This window comes from Folsomia candida, unplaced genomic scaffold (assembly GCF_002217175.1).
Source record: "Folsomia candida strain VU population unplaced genomic scaffold, ASM221717v1 Fcan01_Sc020, whole genome shotgun sequence".
NCBI classification, from domain to species: Eukaryota; Metazoa; Arthropoda; class Collembola; order Entomobryomorpha; family Isotomidae; genus Folsomia; species Folsomia candida.
The window spans coordinates 1,173,941-1,187,417 of record NW_019091212.1 but is presented as its reverse complement, the minus strand read 5'-3'; the positions used below and the strand labels follow the sequence as shown (position 1 = coordinate 1,187,417).

General features: G+C 39.5%; 2 protein-coding genes across 3 annotated transcripts; both read left to right on the top strand.

Moving 5' to 3' along the window:
• Positions 1–375: 375 nt before the first annotated feature.
• Positions 376–3,624, top strand: LOC110858162 (vesicle-associated membrane protein 7). The gene is made up of 7 exons (XM_022106841.2): positions 376–883; positions 990–1,264; positions 1,390–1,530; positions 1,605–1,695; positions 1,773–1,840; positions 1,933–2,025; positions 2,622–3,624. The coding sequence occupies exons 2-7, from the start codon at positions 1,052–1,054 to the stop codon at positions 2,724–2,726; spliced, it is 711 nt and encodes a 236-aa protein (XP_021962533.1). The 5' UTR covers positions 376–883; positions 990–1,051; the 3' UTR covers positions 2,727–3,624.
• A 302-nt stretch (positions 3,625–3,926) lies between these two features.
• LOC110858202 (gamma-aminobutyric acid receptor subunit beta-like) lies at positions 3,927–13,076 on the top strand. 2 transcript variants are annotated; one of them, XM_035858352.1, is made up of 8 exons: positions 3,927–4,545; positions 6,075–6,178; positions 7,387–7,454; positions 10,553–10,698; positions 10,769–10,926; positions 11,007–11,291; positions 11,359–11,630; positions 11,912–13,076. In XM_035858352.1, exons 1-8 carry the CDS (start codon positions 4,487–4,489, stop codon positions 12,323–12,325), a joined length of 1,506 nt encoding a protein of 501 aa, XP_035714245.1. In that variant the 5' UTR covers positions 3,927–4,486; the 3' UTR covers positions 12,326–13,076. The 2 variants fall into 2 exon arrangements, with proteins under 2 accessions (XP_035714245.1, XP_035714246.1); XM_035858353.1 differs by lacking the exons at positions 3,927–4,545; positions 6,075–6,178; positions 7,387–7,454 and adding an exon at positions 7,464–10,423.
• Positions 13,077–13,477: the final 401 nt, after the last annotated feature.

Here is a 13,477-nt window from a genome sequence, read left to right as displayed (position 1 = left end):
GAAGGCTGAAACTTGACGTGATGCAACAAATTTCTTAATTGACCCAGCAGGCTGACACAAACTAGTTTTAAAAATTGTTCGAAAAAAAGCTGAAATTTTCCACCCTGGATTATGAAAACAAAATTAGGATTACGAATAATATGTTGGGTCATCTGACAAAAAATTAGAAGCAGACTTTGACCTTGACTTGCATTAAATCAACATTGCAATAATATTTACTATACTGATCTTATCATAACATGTGATACATAAACCAACTCATGTTATGTAAATTAGAGAAGGAGACTCTACAAACATTTGCAATCTAATTTAAGCAAGCAGCATAGGTACATGGTTTCGACAGAATTTGCACATCTTAGGTTTCTATTTGCATTGGTTCTTCATATTTTTTCGATTTTTAGGAAAATACAATTTTTGCTTGTCTCCTAAAAGTAAAATTACATTTAAACGCATTTATCATTCATTTATCCAACTTTAGGATCAGTTTATGCATGATTCATCATCATTTGACGATGCCACAGGATGCCTCCGATCCAACCTTCACGCACACAATTCGTTCTGCTCATCAGCTGCGTAACTTCGCAGTTGTACATATTTAGTTAGATTTCTCTCTCTGACAAAATATTTCCTTCCATAAATAATTCGCCCTAAAAGTATTTTTCAAATTTTAGTTTAATAACTTTTTTTGTTTGTAAATCAAGGTTCTTGGTGTAAAATAAATAGTTTGGTTGATTTCTGTTGGTAGCCGTGTTTGTGTTAGTTGATTGTTCATTTCTTTTGTGGTATTTGATTTGGAATTTGAAACAATTTGAATTGGAAATTGTGAAAGCTGTAGGTTTATTAAAAATTAATTGTATACCAGAAAATTTTTGACGGGTGACAGGTGAGATTTAACTCTATTTTAGTCATGTTTATAAGCTTTTAGACTGTTAATTTGCAATAGTATCGGGTTGACCTCAATATAATAGTCGTCCGTTTTTTTCTTTTAGAGGGCTTGATTTAAAGGTTAATCTGAACACTGAAGGGAATATTTCCACTCAAATAGTCAAAAATGACGATAAAGGCCATCCTGTACACGGTAATTGCCCGTGGATCTACCATCCTTGCGAAATATGCGTCATGTGCTGGTAACTTTTCGGAGGTCACAGAGCAGATTTTGGGCAAAATACCACCCGAAGATTCGAAACTCACGTATTCTCACATGTCATACTTGTTCCACTACGTCAAGGAAGATAACATTACCTATCTCTGCATAACGGACGATGTAAGGAGAACAATACAAGCATATTAATATTAATACCCTGAAGGGGCGTTTCCTTCATGGATTACTGTTTTGGTAGGTTTTTCGTTTCAGATATAATTTTTAAAATGCATTTTTTTGTATTGTAGGACTTTGAACGAGCTCGAGCCTTCCAGTATCTTGCAGATGTTAAGAACCGATTTGAACAAACGTACGGCCGACCCAGGATCCATGAGGCCCTTCCGTACGGAATGAATTCAGATTTTTCGCCATTATTGGCATCAGAAATGGTGAGATAAACGATAGTAATATTGAAAGTGCTCATTGTGCATATGTTAAAGTTTCGAATTGTTTTTCGAAACAGAAACGCTACTCTGAATCTCGGGATTCGGACACTTTGTCAAGAGTGGAAGGGCAGCTGGAAGACCTGAAGGACATCATGGTAAAAAATATTGGTAAGTTTAAGTTAATGAGATGTATTTATTTATTTATCGTCTTATATTATAAATCATGAGCAATTATGTTGTTACAGATAACATTGCAGCTCGTGGAGAGCGATTGGAACTTTTGGTGAACAAGGCTGAAAATCTAAATGCCACCGTAAATAGAATATTTACTAAATTTTGAGGAGTAACGTATCATGCAGTTATTATTTATTACGTACAAATATTTCATTCATAAATATATAACAGTCGGTGTCTTTTCAAAAAACGAGTTCCAGCCTGGCTCGAGCAATGTACTGGAGAAATATCAAGTTTTACGTGATTTCTGCTCTAATCGTAATTGTAAGTTGTTGTTTTTATAATTACTCCACTTTAGCGTATACGTGCTTATTCTTACTTCAAGGAATTATTAAGCGGTTGGTTAGTTAACCTAACCCCTCTTACATACTTAACTGATAACGTAAGTATGTAAGAATTCCCAAGTAGCTGCATGCATATGTTAATCTTAATTCATATTACTTGAAGATTGATTTATTGACAGTACTTATTTAAATTAAATGATTAAATATAAGACTCATTAATAAAAATATTGAAATATTGAAGTTAATACAAATATGAAATGCCAAGGTTAACTCATTAACTAAAATACATTGAATGCATAGAGCAATGTTCAATCAAACTTTGACGTGATAGATACAACAGTGTAGTGCAGTGTAGATGGACAGAATAACACGAATCAAAAATTCTTATGTACACACGCTATGTCTATATACTGATTGACTTATGGATTACTGCTTAATGGAATTTTATCCACTGTGATTATACATTTATTTGATGGTTGGTTCATTTTATTTGGGGCCACGATATGCTATTTGCTTAATGTTTTTTAATAACCACAATGCTGATTCACGATTTGTTTTTTGTTGTGTTTTTTTCAGCTCATCATCTACATCATTGTGTCAATGTCATGTGGTGGATTAACTTGGAGTGGATGCATCTCTTCGGGAGGAAGTTCTAACAAGAATTCGACTACTTCTCCTTGATAAAATCGCGATTCAAGAAAAGCAGAAACTCTTCACTACGCTGACGATAACTTCCTTCCACTCGTATCACAATCAACTCTTAAGTAAATTCAAAGAACTGCTCTATATATTAATATCGCGTGTAAATCGGGTCCCCTCTCTCTCTGGAATAATATATTGTCATTGTTTAATATTCACTACTATCCTGTCAAGGAGAATGGGTAACAGAACACGTACACTATACATAATAATTATACGAGGGCGTTAATTAACATGTCAGTGGAACACAATCCAAGACGAACTATTCCTTGGGTATTGATTGAAATGAATTCTTTAACTGTGCTAGCTCATAAATATATCTATTTTCTGGTACTGTGTACGTAAAATTCAAAAATATGTTACGACTCGAATATATTCTGTATACGTACTTTCACTTGGGCTAATTATCTCACTAGGGATTAATTATCTGATTAATTATTATTAAGGTAATGGGTCCTATTGGCTCATGAATTTTTTTGCACTTGTTAAGTAAGCTGGATCCATCTCAATTGTTACAGCTATATCTTAATATCTCTAGAAAAGTAGCAGTTACACAAAACGAGTGATATTTTTCCTGGAAACAATTTTTAATGTCCCTTCTTACTCGTTTGTACTGAATATATTCAAATCTAAAAATGTATCAAAATTAGCTACATATTTCTTTGAAACACTACATATTTATATACTCGCATAATCGCTTTGCCATATGACAAAACTTATATTATCATTATTTAGTTAAACCTCTGTAACTACAGTCTTGATACCTTTTCTTACTAAATATACGTTCGCCCATACAAGCCTCACCAATTTATGATGTAAAATTTACTGGCATAATTGTTACACAAAATGTATCCTAGTAAATTTCAACTTATCAACCATACATACTTGTCCAGACTTTCACCTCATTTTCTCTGACAGACTTGTTTGTTGCATTGTGTCTTCGTCCAGCCACAGAAGACCTGGAACATCTAACTGGCTTTGACATATCGGAGGAGTCTATCCATTTCGACGTGACAGGACCAGGAGATTGAACCGTTTCACACTTCAGTCATCATTTCTGAGGTAAAGTGAGAGACGGATCCGTAACTTGTGGACCTCGTACAGATTCGAGTTTGCGTCCTCTCACTTTTCTCCTGCTTTTTCTTTCTCTCCGTCTAAACCACCCAGCCCAAGGAGAAGAAAGAACACTTTCACTTTCCCACTCCTCCTCTCCGGCTCAACAACGGCTCCTCCAGTTCTTGAACTTTTTTTCTAGCAGACGAGTCGCCACCTGATCGCCACCCTGTTTCAAGAAAGACCTTCAACTTTCACCCTCCGATTTAATTGCCCAGTCAAACTTTGTGCATGAATCATCACCTCAGTTTCGCAGGAATAGTCGTGTTCCTTCGGGAAAGTGATGGATATCCGGAAATCCTTCGATTCTATTCGATTTCTAACAACGAGGTGAAAATGTAGAGATTTAAATTCCCTTGAAATGATACCATTACGAAATTATTTGTCTGGAGCGGGGGGATGACTGACATGCATTATTCCTCGAATAGAGCTGCTTGCACCACCGTTTCCCTAGTTCGCCAGAAAGTTTCTTGTATTATATTAGCCAGCTAGCTAGCTAACTACTATTTCGTGATTTAAATCGTTGTCGGCGGTGGTGGTGGACTTTAGACGAAAACTTGTTTCTAAAAAGATAGTCATAAATTTATTATTCCTTATTGAGACGAAAGCTGCTATCCTCATTTCTTGCCATGTTCGTCCGGCTTCTCTCCACGATTTGGGCCTTCTGTTGGATACTGTCGAATACGAGGTGAGAAACTGATTCATTATTTGTATTTAATTTTAGACGTACTATCGTCATTCATTGTCGTCGTCGTCATCTTGAATTGTCATGTGCGAAATAAAAGAAAGGTTTGTCATCGCGTCAGTCGACTGGAGATGACGCAACATGCAAAATCGGTTTAGAAACTTTCACGGAAGGTGAAAGCATATGTATTTATATCGTGAAAGGGATACAATAATGCATCGTGTTAAACGTACATATGCACCCCATTCGTTATTAGTGAGTAGGAAGAAATACCTTAACGGTTCCACCATACGTACTCGTCGATCTTGCTGCTATTTCTGCTATAAAGGACATGAACAAGAAGAAGGATGAGCGTCAATCAGAGATTTTCTCTACTTTTACTCTCCTCAAGCTACTGAGCTGAGAATCCATCCGGTTAATAAGCAGCGTCGTCGTCGTCGTCGTCGTCGAGACATCGTTCACCTAAAAACAATTCATCCTTGTCAAGTCATCAACTAACTCTGCTTTCCCTCCTGCTTCTGATGGAAAATCCATTCACGAGATGAACTCACGTTTTGTTTCTGGGCTCTTTTTCCAGTCTATAATTTTTATACGTATTATCACACCGGATAAGTTTCCCTTGTAAATTAACCCATGCAGATGATCAGCTATAAATAGGTACATAGGTGGTAGTGGAATCGTCTTATTTGATCTCAGCAGGGTGCCAAGTCGGAAATGAAACCAGTCCTCAAATCCTTATTACCTCGGGCACATAGATATGTACTTATCGACCTGATTTATGTATCGTCTTAACTAAAATGTCCCCTTCCTTCCATAGAACACTTTCCCTACAAGAATTTTCCACGAGAAGGGACTAGTTCCCAATAATATTTTCTACTTTCTTGGTACACTTATGTGAATATAAATTGTACATTCCTCGTCCTCCAAGTTCTCTCTCCGCATGTAGCCAACCAAGTTGTCTTTGATGTTTGTAATATGTTCGTCCAAATTTGACTGAAATGAAAAACAAGCTTCTTCTTTTTTTCTCTCCGTCTTTTGCTAAAAGCCTGAAACCAAATGAAATCTGGGCCGAGAGAAGCAAGGCATGAGAAAAGAGCAGACAATAATAATACGCGGAAATAAGATGACATGCTTCACTTCACGGCATGCTTGGCTTTCACTTTGAATATTTCTTGGCAACAGACAGCACCACGGACGGAGGGCTCGCGAGACCAACTTCTTATTTCCTTTTCTGAAATGAAATTGGAAAATTATGCACATGTCATTGTTTATTCGGTGTAATTTCGAAATTGCAACTTTTTTCGAGTACTTTTTCTATATCTGGGTGGTTGCATACATAGATTTTGCATGTATGAAAAGATGATAAAATCATGTCAGGAGAATTCGACACATTCGCCCAGAATACTAAACTCGTGTCACGTGTTGATGATCTCGTCGACGATAATGAACTCCTCCAGATAACAACATCCCAATTATGCAAAATCGAACCTAAACCTGGCCTAATTCTATTATATTCCTATTTTTGTGCACAGAGTGTTTTGCGGGAGGACGGCGAATGACAAGTTGGAAAATGTGACACAAACTATCGCCCAACTCCTGACTGGGTATGACATCCGTCTCCGGCCAAATTTCGGAGGTGAGTATTGACACGATGATTGCATAAACCATGTTTCCATGTAAGCATAAGTAAAACTACATAGATGCAAACTCACTCGGATTACATACCTTTCCCAAATTTCCGTCCTCTCACTTCTAATTAAAACCAAAGTTTGTGTCACTGCTGAAAGGCGAGAGAAAGTGTAAAAGCGAGTGGTGAAAGTAATTTGGGCAAAATTTCGAGAGAGAGAAAGTCCGCTACAGAGATAGATCGATGGAAAGTATGAAAACCTAGGCTCGACATCACCATCATCATCATCATCCCATCAAGTAACCACTTAACCAATCCTGCCCCGTGTCGAGACAGCACTTCATCCGAGAGAGCAGAGGAGGCACACAGAGAATGGGATGAGAGGACGTCATTCATTAACCCGCAATACCACGACTATTCCGACGACATGGTAATAATAATTGTGTGTCACACACAAAAGGAAGAAGCTGCGACTCACTCAGGAGGAGGAGGAGGAAGGCCTCGCTCTTACTTAATCCTTATAAATATATACGTCCCATCCTGCCAGAACCTGCTTTCTCTGACAGCACAAAAGGTTCTATGTCCCTCCCTCCAGCCTTTTTCCACCACGCCACGCCACCCAAAGTAATCGGACATGTAGTAGTAAAAGTATCTAGCTGTCTGACCAGAGAAACGCGCAAACCGAGAAGAAGAAAACAACCAACGGTGATAATAAACATAGGATTTATTCCAGTCGTGAGGTGCGTACGGGGAAAAAAAGTAGGTTTGCATTACGGGATTGATTCCAGACTCCCGTGTTTCGCGATGGTGAAAACTTTACAGCGTAACTGGACGAGAAAAGTAATAAATAAATGTTAAAAATGTACAGAATTTGTCCAAAAAGAGGGAAAGAGGTATCTTTCTAGAGACGCTGATACATAGGTAGCCAATAATAGGACCCAGAGTCAGACACTATTTTTGCCTCGCTTTGTCCCTCACCAGCCTTGCATAATGGAAAGGCCTCGGTGAAAGCAGGGTTGGTGGTGGGTTGGAATATTCCAACATGAGGCAAATGGTCCTCTTTCTCTCATATCCTCCTCTCCTCTCCTAGAATCGGAGGCAAATTGCTCTCCTCATTCCCAGAAACAAGCTTTCTCTCTCTCTCTTATTTGCCAGCTTTTGGATTCTACAGAAATGAGACCAACTTGGTGGTTGTTGACAGTTTGGTTTGGTTTCAGGGCCACCACTCGATGTCGGAATGGACCTAACGATCGCCAGTTTCGACCACATCAGTGAAGTCAATATGGAAAGTCAATCTTTTATATTTTGTAGCAATTTTTCATAATTTCAGTGTAATTACCCAGGCCTTTGACCACACTCTAGGGAAACGACGGTCGTTTAACGACCCTTTGTTACCCCCGTCAAGACCAGACGTTTACACTCCTACTCATCTTTTAACACATATCTAACTGCCAATTTTAGCAGATTATCCTTACCAAATGCCCCTATTATGACATGGCTTAGAGAGGTTTTTTGCAATAAATTGCTATTCCATGCCTTCCAAAAAAGTCATCATGTCTTCACGGGCATGGAATGTCGCTAATGTTCCAGTCAGAATCAGGAAACAATTTGTTGAGTCGGTCATGACGAAGAGTTGCCTGTGGGTAAAGTTGGTAACACGGGATTCGTGATGAACCTCGCACAATCCCAGTACATCAAATCCTATTTCGCTTGGAGCTGCCATAGTTGAACACATTTCACATCTGTCAGTCCTTCTAAATTAATGCAAACAGCAGTTAACAAAGGTTTCTCAAGTTTTGTCAGTGTCAGACCACTTTCATTCGTTAATTTCTATTCTTCTTCTTCCACTTTCCTACTCCAGCTCCTTTCACCACCTTTCACTTGGTGCATCCCAGGGCACCTAAACTTTTTTTGCTGTCCATGATTCTCGTAAGGGGGTGATACGAGTATGAAATTTTTGGTAAAAAAATGCAAAAATTAAAAGTTTAAGAATTTCATGTAATTTTCCCATGAATTTGGTTATCAGCCACATTCAGAAATGTGATGAATAAATAAATCTTATCCCGGTCTTCATCTCTGAAGAAGAGAAATAAAGTTAGAAGATTGATAAGATCGTGTGATTAATAACCTGGGCAACCACTATAGTCATATAGGTCGGGTGAGGTCGTTGATGCGGAAGACCATAATTTGTAAAAGTTTGTTGGCAACAAAATTCAAACAAAGATTGCATGCAATTCTCCAACTTTTAGTTTTTTCATTTTTTTAAATAAAACATTTCATACTTGCATCACCCCCTTAGGAGAACCACATACAACAAAAAAGTTTAAAAGTTGGGTGCATCCATTTTAATACGAGTGTCAGACAGATCGAATTATAGACTCTCGTACTCAGATTGCAAGTTTGCAAGAGCTTAAAACATCTTTGAAAACTGCACGGTTGGGGTGATTAGTCTAACGTCATAACCTGGACGCATGGTCAGACCTGTCTGTTCCTCCTTAGACGGGATTATTTTAAACAGGTCTGCGGTCTCTCCCCCTCAACGTCCAAGTGCCTCCCCCAAAGTTTCATTATACAAAGTGAAGTTGATTCATATCTCCCGCTTAATGGGGTCCCCTGATGACCACTGCGTTCCGTTTCAGTACAGCCACGACGAATGTCAACTCTCTCTTATATTCTAATATTGATTAATTATTTGCTCAGCAAGTCGACCAAAATCCTCATTACAGTTCCAATTTATTTCGAGCTGGAGGCCATTCCCCTCCATTAAGAGACACAAACACTTTCACTCAGAGACACGGCCAGTCACTTACTCAATAGTCAAGTGCTCGAGATCCTTCTCCACTCCGACTCACTCGCTGCCTGACTCGCCTGATGAGGCCAGCACACCAAACAAAGAAACATAAAATACGACAGTCTTCCAATTTGTTCCCTTTCCAAATGAATGGCACGGATAACAAAAAAGAGGCATCAAAAATGAAAGGAAAGTCGAAGAAAGGAACGAATGCATAACGCACAGCGAACAAAAAACTGCAGGAACCAGTGCCCGCGGAAGCCGTGGGGACATTAACATTGTCGGATAGGGGAGGGCGGGGTTTATATAATATGGGCAAGAAGATGATGGGGACATTGTCCCTCTGTCCCCACGCTTCCGCGGCCACTGGATCCATCCCTCTTATAACTTTCTCCCTCCATTTTATCATCTTTTTGATATTGCACAGTCTGACTGAATGTCATCTCAACTCGTATGAACGAGTCGTGTAGAGATCTATTTGAGGGAGAAGAAGAATAGAGAAAGTTGCATTGATTTCTCCTCTTCGAAAAATGCTGCTGTTCCAACAGGGCCATTTACATGAAATCAAATGAGCTTCCGGCATAAAGGATTCCGATACTGGTGTTCTTCTCTCCGTTCTCCCATGAAATCGATTACTTTACTTTCCAGCATACAAAATATGCTCGGCTTTGGGTACGTCCCAAAATTGTCAAATTGAGATTTATTCATTCATGCTGCTCCTTAAAGTGGAGTACTTGGTGGTTATCTTAGATCCCTTTTGAATATAAAATTGTGGAAATAGGAAAAAAGTTTGAAGCACTCTTGATCACACCTTAATGCTAAAGTCACGTAATAATGGGCTGGTTCTGCATGGAAAAAGGTACCCTGCTTCTTGTCGGAGGATCTAGTCGTGGTCTGGGCTGTTATGAAATCGCGAGCTTGCACAGACATTTAGAATCACTACCTACCGACACATTTAGAGGATGTCTAGGAATGAAGGGTTACAATTTCTGAATTTTTACTCATGTAAGTTAAGGAGTAGACATTTATACCGTTGGTATTTTCTGGATCCTGCATGAAATACGTTTCGTGAAACGGGACGATTGATTTGATGGATTTTAGTCGAACACTTTTTTTTAAACATTTGTACAGTTGTTTTTAGTCAGGTATTTTTGTCAGTTCGTGTAGTTTGGGACCGTTTATACTTATAAGTCTAGGTCCTGTATATTTTTAATTTTAGTGACAGAGCAGTTTTATGAGTTCTTCTAGAATTTTTTACCCCATTTTTGAATCATTAGAAATACATACTTCTGGTTTTCGGATCCTCGAAGGTTTGTCACAAAACCAGCTCACATGAGTTGTAAGACTTTGCTTTTCCCATGTTTCCCACGTCATTTTTTACCATTCATTCCTAGACACCCTCTAGTTCTTCGGTAGGACATCGATGGGACAGGAGAGGAGACGGAAAAGTGTAAAGTTTTATGGTAAAATATCTCTGCCAAGTTTCTCGCCGCATATTCTTTTTATCTGCTTCACCATCCTCCGGTGGTGAAAGTTTATTTGGTGGAAAACCGTGCCCTGCTTAAATTTTTGCTCTTACACTTTTTTTACAGGACTACACAATCACCATGTATCTCAACCAGTACTGGAAAGATGACCGTCTCTCTTTCAGCACGAATGACGAGGTTCTCACGCTTTCTGGCGATTTCGCCGAAAAGATTTGGGTACCGGATACTTTTTTTGCCAACGATAAAAACAGGTGGGGTTTCCTCTACATACTCGACTGCATAATGTGAAATGGGGAATTTGAGACATTTCTCTTTCTCCAGCTTTCTCCACGATGTGACGGAGAAGAACAAAATGGTTCGGCTGTACGGCGATGGGGCCGTAACGTATGGGATGCGGTTCACCACAACGTTAGCCTGCATGATGGACCTGCACTATTATCCGTTAGATTCACAGAATTGCACCGTGGAAATTGAGAGCTGTGAGTATCGATTTTAAGGAAAAAATAAACTTTTTGTGTCGTAATTTCACCCAGAGTGATTAACTGTCTGGTGGTTTTAGATGGGTACACCGTCTCGGATGTCGTCATGTACTGGAAGGACACTCCCGTCGTGGGTGTGGAGGAGGCTGAGTTGCCACAATTCACAATAATGGGGTATGAAACCAATGATCGGAAGGAAGCCCTGGCCACTGGGGTATACCAACGTCTGTCACTCTCCTTCAAACTGCAGAGGAACATTGGCTACTTCATCTTCCAGACGTATCTCCCCTCCATTCTGATCGTCATGTTGAGCTGGGTCTCCTTCTGGATCAATCATGAGGCCACGAGTGCTCGTGTCGCGTTGGGTAAAATGTGGCAATGTTTCCTTAAAAATTTATGGGTGCTAATAAATTGCTGCTTTGTTTTTACCAGGAATAACGACTGTGCTTACGATGACCACAATCAGCACGGGAGTGCGGTCTTCCCTGCCCCGGATTTCGTACGTGAAAGCAATAGATATCTACCTCGTGATGTGTTTCGTCTTCGTGTTCGCCGCCCTCCTCGAGTACGCCGCGGTCAACTACACGTACTGGGGCGCTAGGGCGAAGAAGAAGGTGAAGCAGAAAAAGGGAGATGACTTCACTCCGTCAAAAAGGACCACTTCTGGTGACCAATGCTTTAACGAAGAGATTATTGAACTGCAGGTAAGCTCAATTAATTAATTGTGGATTAAGTGTGTACATGAGTAGATGAGTATATTTATGAGTATGCTTGATGTACATGAGTGATCAGTAGCCGCGGAAGTGCGGGGACAGAGGGACAATGTCCTCATAGTTGTTCGGTGTCCCCATCATCTGCCCACGTTATATAAACCCCTCCCTCCCCTATCCTACAATGTTAATGTCCCCACATATCCCCACAGCTTCCGCGGCCAATGTAAGCTATGTGCGTACATGATTGTACATTCTTAACCCTGTAAATTCAGGAGCTCCAACTCTCCCCAATACCATCCATCCGTCAGAGAAGTTTTGCATCTCGGAGTGACCCTACCATCGCCGCACCGGGCGTGCAATCCCCCCGATTTCCACCCAGTTTCCGGATCCATCGCCCCTACCACCACCATCATTCTTGCTCCTATTCAGCCACTCAGCAAGCCGCGGCGGGAGGATCTTCATCCCTCCGTTCGAGAGGCTTCCGAGGGACGAAGAAGCAACATCGGACAGATCTTCAGGCCCAGCCACAAAGGGTGCTTCAGTCTTTAAGAAAAGGGGCGAGCGCGCTGAAGGCGTCACTTCCGAGGATTCGGGACGTCAATGTGATTGATAAGTATTCCAGAGTCGTGTTCCCGGTCTCCTTCATTCTCTTCAACGTTTTCTACTGGAGCTTTTACTTCTTATGAGATTCGCCATCTGCCTACTACTACAGCTAGAAAGGAGAAAAAGACGAGGTGGGCGTGGGGGGTGGGTTTATTTGCTCGGCATACTTTTTTGGTCAGACTTCTGGTGAGGCCGAATTTTCTATGTAAAAAGTACTCGACCTTCCTTTCTCTAATTTCCTCTTTACAAGAGAAATTCATTCCATAATTTAAATTTAATAACTGATTTGCGTTGCGATCTCGTACTAATTAACCCGGGTGAAAGAAAAGCTGAGTGAACATTTTTCGGATTCCCCGGAAAATCTAGTGTGAAATACGCATCATCAAAGAACATCACTCTCACTTGTTCAATCAAATCAGTGCCAGACTTTGATCGGAAATCAATAATATCCGAGAATGGAGTGGGTTTCACGATCAAAATCTCTTCCGGTATCTGATATTCACGGAAATCGGAGCGGATCGTTCCGTTCTCAACAACTTACCAACTTTCGAGAGGAATCAGCCTCGTCTTTCACGTAAAAAATTACATGCCGAGATGACATTCCAAATAATGTTATGAGACACTTGTTCAAAAGTCAGAGTTTATAATTTCACCTTTGTTTCTTTTCAAGAAGGGAAAAAACTGCTCCTCGTGAAATAAAATAATGAATTGACTTTTAGATACTGATATCTCGAAGACAAGAAACATGCAAACTGCGAAATAAATATGTTACTTAATATGGGAATATTTAAGAAAAATAGGAATTATCCATGAATTTTTATACGAAATGAATAACTACACAATTACCAAAATCTTTGTAATTTTAAAGTGTAATCGACCTCAAAGTGTAAAACAGTGTAAAAAATTAATAAGCAACAATTCTCTTCCTGTTAAAAAAGCCAAATTATATTGTTAAAGATGAATTGACATAATGATTGAGTACCTACTTATCACCTCCTTATCGTAATTGAAAAAAGGGTCAAGAGTGGTGGTGATAAGGTAATTAATTAAAATTGATGTATCTCTGTGAACTTAGATTGTAATTAATTAGTGATTTGTGTGTATAATACGCATATTTCTACCATATGTTTCTATCATTTGCTCCAAATTTACGAGCACAGGTTCGTGGATACGTGAATAACTTGTGTAAATATAAATATCAAATTGAACTTTTAAGTTCCGAGTATTAGTTTTGG